The following is a 14,959-nucleotide window of genomic DNA, read 5'->3' as shown; positions in this document are numbered from 1 at the left end:
ACTGCAGTGTTAAATTCAGTTTGTGCTACATAATTTCTGTCACATCATTTTCATATCTATAGTGTCAAATCACAATAGACATTATCTCACCGCATCTAACATGAAGACGTTTTAAATGTCTTGCTAATTTGGACTCATCAAGCACCAATAAAATTATTTTGAGCTTAAATTTATTTTTGAGTAATATTTGGCAAATGCCAAATGCGTATTATGTATGTGAAGATTGAGCTAATACTCTGTCACTGGTCTGAAGTAAACAAGGGTTTTATATTTAAATATGAAAGTTAATGCAGTGACTTTGCTCATTTATTCATAATTCCCATTTTACTTTAGTTTTTATTTTGGTTTTTGTTTACAAGGATTAAAAAAATTGTTTTCCAGTTCGTCAACAGTTTTGTTATAGTTTTTGTTGACGGAATTAACTATAACTTACTAAGACCCAACAGTCCTCATGAGCAAGGACAAGATGACAGCGGTGAGTTAAAACTACCACTTAACAGGACAAACCCTCAAGTAAAATCAACTATCTGCTGCAGACAGTTTGGGAGTGTAAAGGAGAATGATGGTGTACGCTGAGCAGAGACATGTAGGGGAGACTGCAGCTCCAGAGGTTAAATATCTGCAGAAAGTAAATTTAAGAACTAAGAGCATGACTCTGTGAGGGAGGAGAGTAAAGGCCGTCACATACCACACGATGAGAAGATACAGTACGATGATATCGTAACATAGTGCCGTATTGTAGAAGAACCGCATACTGTACATGTTTCAGTGTTTGCCCATCACAAGGTACACTTCTTGCAGCAAAGGAGGCGGCCCCAGAGCAACGCATCAAGCTGTGGTCCCACTAGTGGCTGATGTAGAGACCACCTTGGGGTGTCATCAACACAGTATGCGGATACCTGTCCTTACAGAGGGTGTAGTGATATATAGTGCATCCACAAAGTATTCCCAGTGCTTTACTTTTTCCAACTATTATGCTACAGCCTTATTCCAAAATGAAGTTATTTTTTCCTCAAAATTCAATACACAATACCCCATAATGACAATGACAAAGTTTTTTTGAGATTTAAAAAAAACAAACAAATAAGAAATCACATGTACATAAGTATTCACAGCCTCTGCCATGAACCTCCAAATTGAGCTCAGGTTTCCACTGATAATTCTTGAGATGTTTCTACAGCATAATTGGAGTCCACCTGGGGTAAATTCAGTTGATTGGACATGATTTGGAAAGACACACACCTGTCTACATATAAGGTCCCACATTTGACAGTGCATGTCAGAGCACAAACCAAGCATGAAGTCAAAGGAATTGTCTGTAGATCTCTGAGACAGGATTGTCTAGAGGTACAAATCTGGGGAACAAAACATTTCTGCTGCTTTGAAGGTCCCAATGAGCACAGTGGCCTCCATCATCCATAAATGGAAGACGCTCTGATCTACCAGGATTCTTCCTAGAGCTGGCTGCCAATCTAGACTGAGTATGCCTTAGTCAAGGAGGTGACCAAGAACCTGATGGTCACTCTGTCAGAGCTCCAGCATTCCTTTGTGGAGAGAGCTGTGTTCACCCAAACAGCTGTGTTCACCCATGAAACTAGTCAAAACACACCAAGAAGGCAGTCTGTGAAGTAACTGTGTCCATGAAGGATTCAACAATCAGGTTAAGTAGATGAATAGGCAGAGGGCCAAGACAGTAAGATACTATACCAGGTGAACGTTTCAATAATCTCCAGGCAAAGTCCAGAAAACAAAGAAAGATTGCGTAGGTCAGCAATCGTAAATCAAACACCAGGGAACATTGTGAAAAAGCAGACATGGGAGCGAGACAATCTGACACTGGAGTGAGAGGCTGTGAACAGCAATGTAGTGCGTGACTCAATGAATTAATGAACTAGAAGCACTCAGAGAGTGCAAACCTCCGCCAAGGCCATGGGGTCACTGACGCCATAACATCTACACGCTGTGGAATCATTGAACCTAAAAAAGTCTAACAATGATGTTTGCTCAGTAGTAAAAAAAAGTTTCATCTGCTGTGACTGGATAGCATGTATCCTTAACGCTTGGCATCACAGTTTATTGCAACTTGCACCTTTCCCAGAAGCTACTGTCATCTGAGCAATGATATTGATATTGCATGTGCTTATAGACAAAAACAAATAGGAGACAAAATTCAATTTATTATTCAACTAAACTGCAAATATATGAATTTTTTAACATTTATGAAACACTTCTCTAAACAAGGCCATAGGGTCACTGACCCTAAAGAGATTCCCTCCTTGGCACAGTGATCTATTCAACAATTCAGTGTTACAACCAAAATTATGATACATACACTTTTCTTTCCTTTATATTTGAAATCCTTGACCATGAAAACATCCCACTAGAACTTGGAATCACTTTTATGTCTTTATTAGTTCAAACATTGTATAAAAATGATTTTTTGGTAATGGCGGTTTTCTTCTGGATCTAGCTCCATAACATTTGAAGCTACATCAAATCTGATGACACCTTACTGAATCAGTACAGATTCAGCTACAATTTGGTGTTAGTTGTGCATCTCTAGCTTCATTTGTGACCTCACACTGACACATTTTCTATTTTCCCTGTATTTTTGCATATTCTGGATCACCAGATCCGGAATCTGGATCCGATCATCACCAAACTTTGTTGTTTGATAGAACATTTGACTATGTTACACCCTAATTTATTTCAAGCCTTTCTGCCTTGTTTTTGTGGAGTTAGAAACTAGAATGTCAAAATTTCCCCTATCCCATCAATGGTGAAGAATCATTTAAAAACTTCCTGGATCTGGATCGTGATCCGGATCACCACTAAAATTTAATCACTTGTTCCTCTTGTCATTTCCAACCACTCCACAAAATTTCATCAAAATCCGTTCAAAACCTTTTGAGTTATCCTGCTGACAAACAGACAGACAAACAAACAAACGCGACCAAAAACATAACCTCCTTGGCGGAGGTAATAAATAAACATTCATTATGAACTGAAAGTAAAGCTTAAGAAATGCAAACGGGGACAGAATAAAAGCACAACAGGAAAACACGAGGAACAGATGTGTATTGTGGGAATAAAATACAGTAAACAATTAGGACCAGAAGTGGCAAAACAGAAACACCAAAGAAGTGACCAGAAAGTTACAAAACTGTATGAATACAAACAGGTGTATCAAGTTGCATGTGTAGCCTTGTTGCTAATCACAGTCTCAGCAGCCGCTAAGTCCACTGCTGCTCGTTTATGACTTAGAAACTGATGAGTTTTCCATGTACCTATGTAACATTGTTTTTGCAATGCGACATGTGATGAAATACAACACAGATCACTTTGCAGAAGTTGTGAGCACGCTGAAAGTCAAGTGATACGACCCCGTTTCACCAAAATACAGGAACCTGTCTCTTAGAACACACTGCAATAAGGAGTGTGTTTCTGCTGTAATGTGGATTCATACACTGTCAAAGTGGCCCGCTTTAGACACAAGCAGTAACAAGGTAAAATTACATAAAATGGGAGAGAGAGAAGATGACAAGAAGCTGGAATAAGAAGAGAGACAAGGAAGGAAGTCATCCGGCTGGTTCAGACTATTTTCAGCATACAGTAGTGTTCAGAATAATAATAGTGCTATGTGACTAAAAAGATTAATCCAGATTTTGAGTATATTTCTTATTGTTACATGGGAAACAAGGTACCAGTAGATTCAGTAGATTCTCACAAATCCAACAAGACCAAGCATTCATGATATGCACACTCTTAAGGCTATGAAATTGGGCTATTAGTAAAAAAAAAAAGTAGAAAAGGGGGTGTTCACAATAATAGTAGCATCTGCTGTTGATGCTACAAACTCAAAACTATTATGTTCAAACTGTTTTTTTAGTAATCCTGTGAATCACTAAACTAGTATTTAGTTGTACAACTTTAGTTGTTGTACTTGGCCCCACAAATCTTAGAAACATGGTGTCTAACCAGATCCTTACTCTGGATGGCATTACCCTGACCTCTAGTAATACTGTGAGAAATCTTGGAGTCATTTTTGATCAGGATATGTCATTCAAAGCGCATATTAAACAAATATGTAGGACTGCTTTTTTGCATTTACACAATATCTCTAAAATTAGAAAGGTCTTGTCTCAGAGTGATGCTGAAAAACTAATTCATGCATTTATTTCCTCTAGGCTGGACTATTGTAATTCATTATTATCAGGTTGTCCTAAAAGTTCCCTGAAAAGCCTTCAGTTAATTCAAAATGCTGCAGCTAGAGTACTGACGGGGACTAGAAGGAGAGAGCATATCTCACCCATATTGGCCTCTCTTCATTGGTTTCCTGTTAATTCTAGAATAGAATTTAAAATTCTTCTTCTTACTTATAAGGTTTTGAATAATCAGGTCCCATCTTATCTTAGGGACCTCAGAGTACCATATCACCCCAATAGAGCGCTTCGCTCTCAGACTGCAGGCTTACTTGTAGTTCCTAGGGTTTGTAAGAGTAGAATGGGAGGCAGAGCCTTCAGCTTTCAGGCTCCTCTCCTGTGGAACCAGCTCCCAATTCGGATCAGGGAGACAGACACCCTCTCTACTTTTAAGATTAGGCTTAAAACTTTCCTTTTTGCTAAAGCTTATAGTTAGGGCTGGATCGGGTGACCCTGAACCATCCCTTAGTTATGCTGCTATAGACTTAGACTGCTGGGGGGTTCCCATGATGCACTGAGTGTTTCTTTCTCTTTTTGCTCTGTATGCACCACTCTGCATTTAATCATTAGTGATTGATCTCTGCTTCCCTCCACACCATGTCTTTTTCCTGGTTCTCTCCCTCAGCCCCAACCGGTCCCAGCAGAAGACTGACCCTCCCTGAGCCTGGTTCTGCTGGAGGTTTCTTCCTGTTAAAAGGGAGTTTTTCCTTCCCACTGTCGCCAAGTGCTTGCTCACAGGGGGTCGTTTTGACCATTGGGGTTTTTACGTAATTATTGTATGGCCTTGCCTTACAATATAAAGTGCCTTGGGGCAACTGTTTGTTGTGATTTGGCGCTATATAAATAAAATTGATTGATTGATTGATACAAGTATAACCACACTTTTTCATGATTTCTTCACATCTGCGAGGCATTACTTTTGTTGGTTTGGAACCAGGATTTTGCTTGTTTAATAGTGTGCTTGGGGTCATTGTCTTGTTGTAACACCCATTTCAAGGGCATGTCCTCTTCAGCATAAGGCAACATGACCTCTTCAAGTATTTTGACATATCCAAACTGATCCATGATACCTGGTATGTGATATATAGGCCCAACACCATAGTAGGAGAAACATGCCCATATAATGATGCTTGCACCACCATGCTTCGCTGTCTTCACTGTGAACTGTGGCTTGAATTCAGAGTTTGGGGGTCGTCTCACAAACTGTCTGCGGCCCTTGGACCCAAAAAGAACAATTTTACTCTCATCAGTCCACAAAATATTCCTCCATTTCTCTTTAGGCCAGTTGATGTGTTCTTTGGCAAATTGTAACCTCTTCTGCACATGTCTTTTATTTAACAGAGGGACTTTTCGGGGGATTCTTGCAAATAAATTAGCTTCACACAGGCGTCTTCTAACTGTCACAGCACTTACAGGTAACTTCAGACTGTCTTTGATCATCCTGGAGCTGATCAATGGGTGAGCCTTTGCCATTCTGGTTATTCTTCTATCCATTTTGATGGTTGTTTTCTGTTTTCTTCCACGGGTCTGTTTTTGTTTTTTTTTTGTCCATTTTAAAGCATTGGAGATCATTGCAGATGAACAGCCTATAATTTTTTGCACCTGCGTATAAGTTTTCCCTTCTCCAATCAACTTTAGTCAAATTACGCTGTTCTTCTGACCAATGTCTTGAACGTCCCATTTTCCTCAGGCTTTCAAAGAGAAATGCATGTTCAACAGGTACTGTCTTCATCCTTAAATAGGGTGACTGAATGCCACACTACTATTATTGTAAACACCCCTTTTTCTACTTTTTTTTTACTAATAGACCAATTTCATAGACTTAAGAGTGTGCATATCATGAATGCTTGGTCTTGTTGGATTTGTGAGAATCTGCTGAATCTACTGGTACCTTGTTTCCCATGTAACAATAAGAAATATACTCAAAACCTGGATTAATCTTTTTAGTCACATAGCACTACTATTATTCTGAACACTACTGTAAGTCTACACCAGCCATAACTACGAGCTTTGTGGGAAAAAGAAAAAACGTATGTTAAGGCTCCTGTTAAATATGGAAATGGTGTCTGCTTTTAAAGTATAACGTGAACTGAAAAGTACACTATATAAACATAAACAATGCACAGGTTTTTCTGTTGAGCCAATTTGTTGCATGGGCATGGGGCGTCGGGGGGGCGTGGGAGTTCTAGTGCGACTGTCTGATTTGAAGGCTGTAGTGCTGCAGAACAGCAGGAGCTGCTTATTGTTTACCATCATGTTCAACGACTCAGGTGACACACGGATTTAGATTATCATTCAGGAGATTACAGCATGACTCATAATCCAGGGAAGGACAGAATGAGGAGAGAGAGGGGGAGAAGATGAGGAGGAGTGAAATGGTTGACAGTGAAGGTTTAAAGCCAAGAAATGAAGCTGCATCACAGGCAAGATGATGAGCAGATACCCAGAGACAGGCAGAGGGAGAAATGGAACATAATCACCAATAACCAGCCAAATATTTTTCAACGTATCGTAAATCTTCACAAAATTTCATGATTTTGTCATTTTGTAAGGACTGAAAACATAATTATTCACATAGATTAGGTTATTTAGATGTTAGCACAGTGAAACATAAAGCCATCAGGAAATAGTCAAATTAAAGGTTAAGTAGAAACTATGACAATTTGATAGGAATGTTGGGGAAGTCTTTGTGGAGGAAGGAACAGGAAATTTAAGGGGTTTTATTGTTTGTTTTTTCATTGTGTGACAGGTTTATTTGACCTTGATGGAGACACATTTGCAGTCTTCCATGTGATGTAATAATTATCCATCTGGATGATGTAGTGCAATGAAATGGGGATGTGCCCAGTAGTGAATGAAGCACGTTCTTCCACGGACATCTCTACGTGTCAGCAGTGGAAGTCCTGTTACCCAGGACAAAGGGTTTAGCTTGCGTTTTCCACTTGAATTGAGAAATTTCTTGACCTAATGTGTCACAAACACAGTGCTTCTGACACAGTAACTGATACACATCTACCTTCACCAGTACGAGGACTTGTGCAAAGAGTCTGATGGAAGTGAGATGCAGAAAACGGGGAGTCAGGTCCTGGATTCAATCTGCATCAGTCAGGCAGAGAAACAGGCAGTGATCACCCTTATTAAAGAGGAGGTATGCAAATATATCAGCAAGATTATGTTTATTCTCTCTCTTCTTTTATTGCATTTGATAAGTTGTTGCTATGTAGGGTTTGGCTCACTGTATATCTCATCAGATCTTCACTAAGGATGCAGACACTATCGACTGGAAGACAAAGTATGAGAACAGCAAGCAGGAAGTCAATGAGATGAGGTGAGAAAATCTGTTGCTGTGTGCCGTACACTTACTGAACAGCATGTGATACTTTGAAACCCTGAAGTGTAAAGTATATCTAAATAAAAGTACAAAAAATAAAAAATAAACATTATACTACAGCCTAGTTGCCCTATGTGTTCTGGCTGCCCCCTGAAGTTAAAAGTTTGAATGTCGAGTAGTATAAAGTTATTCCCTATCGTTATTCAGCAGTGTGGTCTTTCAATTTCAATTTATTTTCATTTATATAGCACCAAATCACAACAAAGTTGCCTCAAGGCGCTTCACACAAGTAAGGTCTAACCTTACCAATCCCCAGAGCAACAGTGGTAAGGAAAAACTCCCTCTGATGATTTGAGGAAGAAACCTCAAGCAGACCAGACTCAAAGGGGTGACCCACTGCTTGGGCTATGCTACCGACACAATTTACAAACCAATTCAATCAATCAATCAATCAATCAATTTTTTTTATATAGCGCCAAATCACAACAAACAGTTGCCCCAAGGCGCTTTATATTGTAAGGCATTTCTATGTATTCACAAAACGAATACATAGAAAATTTTGCCGGTGCACAGGACAGGAGAGTTGCAGAAACAGGCACCACACCCATCTCTGGATGGAGCTGCACCTCAAACAGAGAGAGAAAAAAAAAGCAGGCATCAGAAAGACAAGAAATACAGTATAATTTGTCAGTATTAGGCAACAAGAAAATCAGAAGAAATACTAAGGTGATCGCCGGCCACTAGCCCTAAGCTTCACTAAAAGACCCAGAATTTAGATCAAGTTTAGGCCGCAGCCGCTCCGTTTCCTAATAAAATTAATTTGAAAGGGTAAAAAGCATAGTAACATACTATGCCAGTATGCTAGCCATATGAAAGTGAAAATAAGTGTGTCTTAAGTTTGGACTTGAAAGTCTCTACAGAATCTGACTGTTTTATTGATGCAGGGAGATCATTCCACAGAACAGGGGCATGATAAGAGAAAGCTTATCATTATCTGTGACCCGCAGACTTTTTATTCACCCGAGGGACACAAAGTAGTCCTGCACACTGAGAATGCAAAGCCCGAGCCATTACGTACATCTTTCACTTTGAGAGTATGATTTATTAATTTTATTCATTCTTTGATCCAGCACATCATCCTTATGTAGCGGGATGAAGGTCCCGGGTCCTGATTGAAAAGACGTTCCCGCTAGCTTGACTAATGGGGAATTCCCCTTTGGCTGACCTGGTAGAGGAATGGTCTTTAGTGCAAGCCGTCCGGGTTCGATCCCACCGCCGTCCCGGCCACAAAGGTCCTGCGGTCACAATCGGTCCTATGGTCACAATCTGGCGTCACGAACAGGATGTGGGTAGTCACAGAACATGCTTAAATGGACCTGTGACTTCGGGACAAAGTAAAAAATGGTGGGGAAATATGTAGCGGGATGAAGGTCCCGGGTCTTGATTGAAAAGACGTTCCCTCTAGCTTGGCTAACGAGGAATTCCCCTTTGGCTGACCTGGTAGAGAAATGGTCTTTAGTGCGAGCCGTCCGGGTTTGATACCACCGGCCACAAAGGTCCTGCGGTCACAATCGGTCCTGCGGTCACAATCATTCAGATCTTCTTGTTTTATGCATCCAGCTTAATGATGTATTGACACCACCTCATAGTCTATAATATGGATCAGACAGTCCCTCATCCTACTCCTGGTTAACAGGTGTTAAAGGAACCAGTATTCACAGATGTGTTAATCCACCCACATTGATTTGCATTTTGTGTCAGAGGCTATGTACCATAAATCCTCAACATAGGGCCCTAAACATTAGAGTTTACATGTTAATTATCTGCAACTCTAAGCCAGTCTAGATTTCCCACATTTGCTCCTTCCAACCTGCAATAAAGAAAGTTCTTTTTAATCTGCCGCTGTCTATTTCACAATTCCAAGGCACATTCCTGCAGTAAATTCTTGCTATGCATACAGAAGAATCAAGAGACAAAGTTATATTCTTCAAGCAGCATCAATCATCAATCCATTCTCTTCTGCCTATACCTTTAAGGTGTTGTCACACTATAACAGACTGAGTAAACTGATTAGTAATGGATTGAAATTATTTGACTGGTGGCAAATATCGCTTAATTTGTCAGTCTCCAGTGAGTTTGGAGGTCTGATGGACAGATAACGTGTTTCCACGGGCAACACAGAGAGCCACATTCAGCAGAACAATTTTCCTGGTTTCAGGATATATATGGGCTGTTTTACAATCAGGGTACATATAAGTGGATTTTAAAAATAAAGCTTGGTTTAATGACAAGGTGGAAATGACCAATAAAGTTTATTTTGCCATACATGGATAACGACTACTGGTCTATCAGCAGCAATGGTCATTTGGTTTGATATCCCCATTTGTTTACCAGCAGAACTCTAATTATACCAGTGTTTAACAATATATCTGTCATTTCTATGATGTCTAATTTTGATGGGCTGCCAGAACTATTATTTATTTAGTCAGTAACCACTAAATGGACTAATTCCCCCTATCAAAGCCTACTGTATAACAATCTAACTCCCAGGATCATTTCCCAGTGGGGAAATGACTTGAAACAGGCACTCAAAAGTAAAATGTCTGTCAAAAATGTCCTCTTCGGAAATGGACCACATTTCAAACTCAAGCATCAGTGTTATGTGAATAATAATTTTTTGTTTGAAAGAGGCACTCAGGCACTATCAGTGATGCCACAAAAGGATGTGTACCTAATTCATGCATATGTCTTTAATATTGGGGTGTAATTCTCCATCTGTTAAAAACTGTCCTCTCCAGAAATGGTTATAGTCCATCACTATTTGAGAATGCAGAGACACAAAGCAGTTGCATACTCTGAGTACCATCAACTGATTTTAATAAATAGTATATATGGGCAAATTGCAGTAATCTTAGTCTGTATAATTTGCACAACAATTATCTTAGTAAAAAAAAAAGTCCTCTTTGGAAATGTGGGAATGTGAGCTCATATATGCAAACATCTGACAGATCTGAAACTTTGGGCATTTAAGTACCCCAGTCAGTTGTTGGATATGGATGAATAATTTGACCAAATTAACCACTTTGATTTTTTGGTGCCAGTTACACATACTTTTGTACCCTGACTGCGAAACAACCCATATGCATGCTGAGGGGAGCTGGATTTGAGCGTGATTCATTGAGGTGGCTAGAATCTGCCCTGCTCTGGGATCATGATGTCAAATGCCATCACTATGTTTGTGTGCTGAAGTCCTCTGCACTGTGCTGGTGTGGCTGCAGCAGCAAGGACAGCAAGCAACTTTCTTTCTCTGGGGTGCCTTCACCAAGAGGATCCACCTGGGGCACTCTGACGTCCAGATAAAAATGCACACAGCCACGCTATCTTTTTCTTCAGTCTGACCTTGGCTAAATGAACAGCTGCATTGCATGTTGTTGTGTCTGGAACTGTCCTGTCACTGGTCATGAAGAATTCACACACACAACACTGGAGCTTTGGCCAATCAAAAGCCCAGTCTGAAACATCGGACAACCACAGGATATGAATGCATGAATATCATGGAATTAACAAGTACAGGACAAAATGGTGAACAAATATGCAGCCACCGGGAAAGTTCTCCATCCGATGTCCACTCAATGTTTTGAGCATGCGTGAAACTTTCTGACGTACTCGCTGGACTTCAGCTGACAAGGAACACATTTAACTAATGAGAAAAGGAGTTGTACAGAACAAAAATGAACACAAAATCAAAATTTCATATACATTACTCATTTGTGTCTTCAAACCGTCATAGTGTGACAAGCACTTTAGTGGTCACAAAAATTGCTCGTAACACCTGGAGTCTATCACAGCAGCCATAGGGCATGAGGGGCACATACCGACAAACACATTCACACTCGCACCTACTGTAAATTTGGAGTCACCATTTCTCCTAACCTGCATGTCTTTGGATGTGGGAGGAAGCCAGAGCACTCGGACGGAGTATGGTTGAAAAGTTTAGTTTAACCGTCCCCACCCCTTATCATTACAGAGCTCACTGTATGTTCAACAAGCTGTATTCATGCCCCATGACTGCTGGGATAGGCTCCAGCCTCCTCCCATGACCTTTAATTGGAGTAATCAGTTGAAGATGAGTGAGTGAGTGTGAGAGTGTTACTGTGACATTTCACCGAGAAAAAGGATTAAACCTTCTAAATGTGCTCACATTGTGCTTAAATTTGAAAAGCATGGGTTTATTGTTTTGTTGAAAAGAGAATGTTTATCAGTGGAAAGAGTGCAGACAACGGCTGAGATGATCCAGCCTTCATAATGATGAGGTGCATCCTGTTTTTTTTTTTTTTGTCTTATTACAGGAAGATCGTTGCAGAATATGAGAAGACCATTGCTCAGATGATTGGTGAGTTAATTTGATGCTTTCTCTTTTGCTCGATTCAAACACAACTATTAAGGATTGAGCAGCTTTGTTTTTTCACTTCTCTCAGAGGATGAGCAACGCAACAATGCAAGTTCCCAGAAGGCTTTGCATGCAGTAACAAAGGAGAAGGACACCGCCTTAACAGACTTGAACTCTGTGGAACGCTCCCTCTCTGACCTGTTCCGACGCTATGAGAATATGAAGAGCACTCTGGAAGACTTTAAGAAGGTAAGAACTTCTAGGGGGGCAAGTTGGAGAGCAATCAGACTATTGGGAGCCCAATAAGGTTGGACAGTGGCCTGTGTTTGAAGGTAATGGCAGCAGACTTATCAGTGAAAGGGCACCTTAAAGAAAATGTGTGCTCCTCAAAAGTACTCTCTGCTGCAACAACAGTCACACAGAAGCACAGAAAATGTCCTGTAAAGACGACAGCCACAGTATCAGGTGCTCAGACTGACTTAAAATTGCATGTTATCGCCACTCAATTGTACAAAAGCAAAACATATTCTTTTTACCAATGGAATCAAAGAGGAAAAAGCAGAAAATCCTCATATTTGAAAAGCTGGAGGCAAATGTCTAATGCAGCAGTTAAAAAAAATCCAATATATTGTGTAAAAGAAAAAAACAATTTGTACAGTACCAAATTACAAAAAGATGTCCTCTCAAGAGATTCTATAGAGAGAGCAGGTTGAGAGTCAGTATCCCCCTCCCCCATGGAGCATGGAGAATGGCGGCTAATTCCAAATACTGCTTTAGATATGCATATTTGCAGTTTTGCCATCAAAGTTAAATTTTAATGATTCTTACTATGTGAATTCAAAGTCTCAGCAACTGCTTATTTTTCACCAGCTTTAGTTGAAAGTTTTAATGGACAGTTTAAAAAAAGAAAAGATTATTTGCAACATGTATTCAAATAGTTAGTGGTTGCTGAATTCTTCACAGTAAGTAAAATTGTGGTGAAGTAATTGCTCAAATCCTAAATCTAAAAAAATAATAATTTGTTTTTACTTAGTTTAATCCAAATGCATTTATTTGGTCTTCAGATCTTCCTAAATGTAGCTTTTGGCACTGAAAAAAAAAAACACTTTACAATATTTTTACTGCATATTTTCCCAAGAATATAATCATTTTAACATGTATATACGAGGATGAAGGTGTTTGTTTAGCATGAAATGCATGTGTGTGTGTTTGTGTATATATATATATATATATATATATATATATATATATATATATATATATATATATACACACACACACACACACACACACACACACACACACACACACACACACACAAATATGAGGGGTGAGTTGGTTTTGACTGTTTTCTTTTTGTTTGTTGGCTTCACAATTTGTCAGATGGGACACTCCAGTCTGGGGGAATCACCAATTTTCCATATTCAGTTATAGTATAGATCAAATATTCAATCATAATTTAACTCTAATGCTGGGGTTTCCCCTTGGAGACTTGGTGATTCTCCTAGATTGGAATTTCCCCTGTGACAACACAAATATAAAATATTGTCATCAGATGATCTGGATTTGTCATTAACTGTGTTCACATTATATTAAATGTGGAAGCACATCACATGCACAAAGTTTTATTGGTGGTTTGGCTTTGTGTAATAAAAACAGTCATTATTTGCACATCATATTATGCCTGTTTTCTCTTTGTGACTGTGATACATTACATTGCCTTCGGTATTTGTTGTCCTGCACAGAATGAAGACATACTGAAGAAATGTGCTCAGGAGTATCTGGCTAGAGTGAAGAAAGAGGAGCAGAGATATCAAACACTCAAAATCCACGCTGAAGAGAAACTAGACAAGTATGTCCAGGTTGAATGGAAGATTCACTTTCCCATCAAGCTGCGTGTAAATAACTACTTGTATGAATCCTTGCATATTTCCTCAGGGCCAATAAGGAGATTGCTCAAGTGCGTGCGAAGGCGAGTTCTGAGAACACGGCGCTGACTGCCAGCCTGAGGAGGGAGCAGATGAAGGTTGAGTCTCTGGAACATGCCCTGCAGCAAAAGGTTCCAGTATCAATGAAATGTTTGTTACAGCTCTAAGTGATGGGCAAACTGTGTCTCTGTTCTCATCCATTTGTGGTGTGTCGTTACAGGACCAAGAAATTGAGGAACTCACTAAGATCTGCGATGAGCTGATTGCCAAAATGGGCAGAATAGACTGAAAATAGACTGTTTTTGGTGAATCAACCAATAGCCTCTCAGCAGTCCTGCTTGAAGCATGTTCCCAGAAAAGAAACAGTTTGTCAGCCCTGCATTATCAAGTTCGCTTGTGCACAGACGTCTGCAGTAACCGTGTACTAACATTGCACTACATGTGACCAGAGAACATGGTAGTTTAGTTGTTCTGTGTGGTCAGTTTGATTTGTTTGTGGTTTTTAACCATCATGACTCTACCTGAACCCCTGGTGTGTGTTATTCACGCTCCACCAGTGAGTAGTCGTTCAGAATCCTTAATGGATATATTCAGTCGGGTTACACACAGAATGGAGGTTTTCTGAGCACCTTTAATGGGCTTTTGAGTAAAGCGTGTTATATATTGAAACACCAGTCCATTTGATGTATTTTTCTATGAAGGAAAATGATTTTATTGTGAAAGGGAGAAGCTCAGGGTATTTAGCGAACAGAATGAGGTTACATTTAAAGCTGAGCTATGCGTTACTTGGGCTGAAGGCAATGATTTAGAGGACAGGGGTAACTTTAACTGCACTAAAATGAGTCGGGACCACGTCACTGAAATGACACTGCAAATAATTCTGCTCTATTTGCATTGTAGTATTGCAGTTTATGACCATTTCATTCAAAACAAAGGCCTTCGTCTTCACCAGTGTACAGTGCCTATGAAAGTACTTTGCATACTTGTTTTACAGGTTTTAATGTTTTATCATATATCAAAAATAATAAAATATTTTTTTACCCAAAAATGGAAAAAAAAATGTTAAAGCAGGTCTTTACAACATAATCTAAATTAAACAAATATATAA

The 14,959-nt window shown here is 39.5% G+C and overlaps 1 protein-coding gene across 2 annotated transcripts in view; it reads left to right on the top strand.

Moving 5' to 3' along the window:
- Positions 1 to 14,595, top strand: part of LOC117510440 (transforming acidic coiled-coil-containing protein 1-like) — an 80,801-nt gene extending 66,206 nt beyond the window's left edge. For both annotated transcript variants that reach the window (XM_034170135.1, XM_034170134.1), the window contains 7 exons: positions 7,228 to 7,350; positions 7,454 to 7,530; positions 11,883 to 11,926; positions 12,012 to 12,172; positions 13,669 to 13,775; positions 13,862 to 13,982; positions 14,072 to 14,595. In XM_034170135.1, the coding sequence (XP_034026026.1) occupies positions 7,228 to 7,350; positions 7,454 to 7,530; positions 11,883 to 11,926; positions 12,012 to 12,172; positions 13,669 to 13,775; positions 13,862 to 13,982; positions 14,072 to 14,140 (702 nt within the window). In that variant the 3' untranslated portion in view covers positions 14,141 to 14,595. The remainder of the gene's footprint in view (positions 1 to 7,227; positions 7,351 to 7,453; positions 7,531 to 11,882; positions 11,927 to 12,011; positions 12,173 to 13,668; positions 13,776 to 13,861; positions 13,983 to 14,071) is intronic.
- Positions 14,596 to 14,959: the final 364 nt, after the last annotated feature.

This window comes from Thalassophryne amazonica, chromosome 5 (genome assembly GCF_902500255.1).
Source record: "Thalassophryne amazonica chromosome 5, fThaAma1.1, whole genome shotgun sequence".
NCBI lineage: Eukaryota > Metazoa > Chordata > Actinopteri > Batrachoidiformes > Batrachoididae > Thalassophryne > Thalassophryne amazonica.
This window is presented reverse-complemented; position numbering and strand designations above follow the sequence as displayed.